Genomic DNA, 1,890 nt, shown 5'->3' with positions numbered 1-1,890 from the left:
TACACACACACGCATGTATATCACTAGAATCAAAGAGAGAGAGTGTGTGTGTTTTTTTCTTTGTGCACAAACCCCAAGACACTAAACGATGCTTCAAATTGCATGACAGTATATAAGAAGCATTGTGTTGACTAAATGTCTAACACTGTGCATGAGAAAATTGTATAAACCAAAGTATGAAACCACATAAATTCCTTAAACTAACAGGGTACTAGCAAACTATCAAATCTTCCAAAAACATGAACCAATAATCACCAAATTAAATTTATTGGTCTAAAAATCTAAATGCAAAATGTTAGCTAGCTACTAAACAATTAACAATAATGCTAGATGACTAGCTACTACAATTATATAATATACAACACAATAATAGGCGAATAAGTGATTAATTAACTGGCATAAGATGTTGAAATCCAATAATATTATTTGTTTGGTCATATATATTATATAAAAATATAAATAATATAGGATCTTAAAAAAGAACATAGACAAGTTCCTTTTTTTATTACTACAAATTGGACGATGTATTGTTCTGTCACAAACACAGCCCTTGTTCTCACTTACCTTGGTTCGTTCATTGATTGATTCAATTTAACATGAGTCTTTTCATCACAAGCTGCTACTACTACTGCTACTGCTTTCTCAACTTACCCGATATCACTGCTTCTTCCACCCAACAACACTGCTGTTTAGGTTTGCACCTTTTTAATCAACTTCCAAAGCCTGTAGTAGATAGTCTCCCCATGCTTCATCGCTCTAACCCCATTCTCAAATCACAAGTTCATCTGCATAACCAAATACAGAAAAAAAAAAAAACTTTAAAACAAATAAAAATAGTGTACTTAGCTTGCAACATTAATAAACTAACCATATCATTTATATACTAAAATCAACCATTCGATCAATAAAATACATGTTAAAATATAAAATATATATTAAAAATAAATTAAATAACACATATATTATAATCAATTTATTGGTTAATTAATTTTTCACATAACATTTTTTTTTTAATTCGAATCATTTGTCCAGATGAATAAGTATAAAACATATAGTTATTTTTTCTCTTGTTATAATACATAACCATGTGTAAAAGTTAAATCCATATAATATAATGATATATAACAAGATAAGTTAAAGTTAAGCAACTCGTCAATCATTAATTAAATCTCAATATAAGCAAGATCTAGTGACATTAGTTAATATAGTTAATAGTTACAAAACTATACACTATTAATAATTAGTAAGACTAACATCTAATATATTATTAAGTCGATAAATCTTTATACAAAACAACTAATAATTTGACAACCTAAATACTCAATTGAAAAGAAAATAATTGAAATAATAAATCTTTTAATCAAAATTTTTTATATGACTGATCCATTTAAAGAAATAGTGATATAGCTAGCCAGAATCTATGAAATTAGTATTTTGAATTTAAAAAGAAAAGAAAGGAAGAAAAGAAGTATGCAGTATACATGCAGGTATGTGTGTCCTTGTAAGTAATAAATAACTTACACTAGTATTGGTGGAAGGTGGTTGCGGTTGCGGGAGCGGTTGCGGTTGCGGTTGCGGTTGCGGTTGTTGTTGGTGTGGCGGCCTCTTGCGCTTCTTCTTCTCATAGCTAATACCTCTGGCTTTAGCCTGAGAATCACGAACCTCGCGAAGGTAAAGCCTAACGGCGCGAGCGCCGAAAGGGTTAGCCTCCGGCTTGCCGCCATTCTCTTCAAACGCCGCCCTTAACCGACCAATCAGAGCGTCTAAGCTCCCCCAAGCTTGGCGGAGCGGGCAAGGGCACGGTGCAGGCGGGTTCGGGTGCCCGAAGAATGGACATAGCTGCGTGTGCACCTTCGTTTTTCCGAACTGGTCCAAGTATCGGAGGAATTC

General features: G+C 33.0%; 1 protein-coding gene across 1 annotated transcript in view; it reads right to left on the bottom strand.

The window, feature by feature from the left end:
- Nucleotides 1–370: 370 nt before the first annotated feature.
- Nucleotides 371–1,890, bottom strand: part of LOC107466190 (protein LIGHT-DEPENDENT SHORT HYPOCOTYLS 4) — a 1,772-nt gene continuing 252 nt past the window's right edge. Inside the window, exons 2-3 of the mRNA XM_016085180.2 lie at nucleotides 1,522–1,885; nucleotides 371–785 (exon numbers count right to left, since the gene is read on the bottom strand). Coding sequence (XP_015940666.1) covers nucleotides 774–785; nucleotides 1,522–1,885 — 376 coding nt within the window. The 3' untranslated portion in view covers nucleotides 371–773. The remainder of the gene's footprint in view (nucleotides 786–1,521; nucleotides 1,886–1,890) is intronic.

The sequence above is a fragment of the Arachis duranensis genome, chromosome 9, assembly GCF_000817695.3.
Source record: "Arachis duranensis cultivar V14167 chromosome 9, aradu.V14167.gnm2.J7QH, whole genome shotgun sequence".
NCBI lineage: Eukaryota > Viridiplantae > Streptophyta > Magnoliopsida > Fabales > Fabaceae > Arachis > Arachis duranensis.
This window is presented reverse-complemented; position numbering and strand designations above follow the sequence as displayed.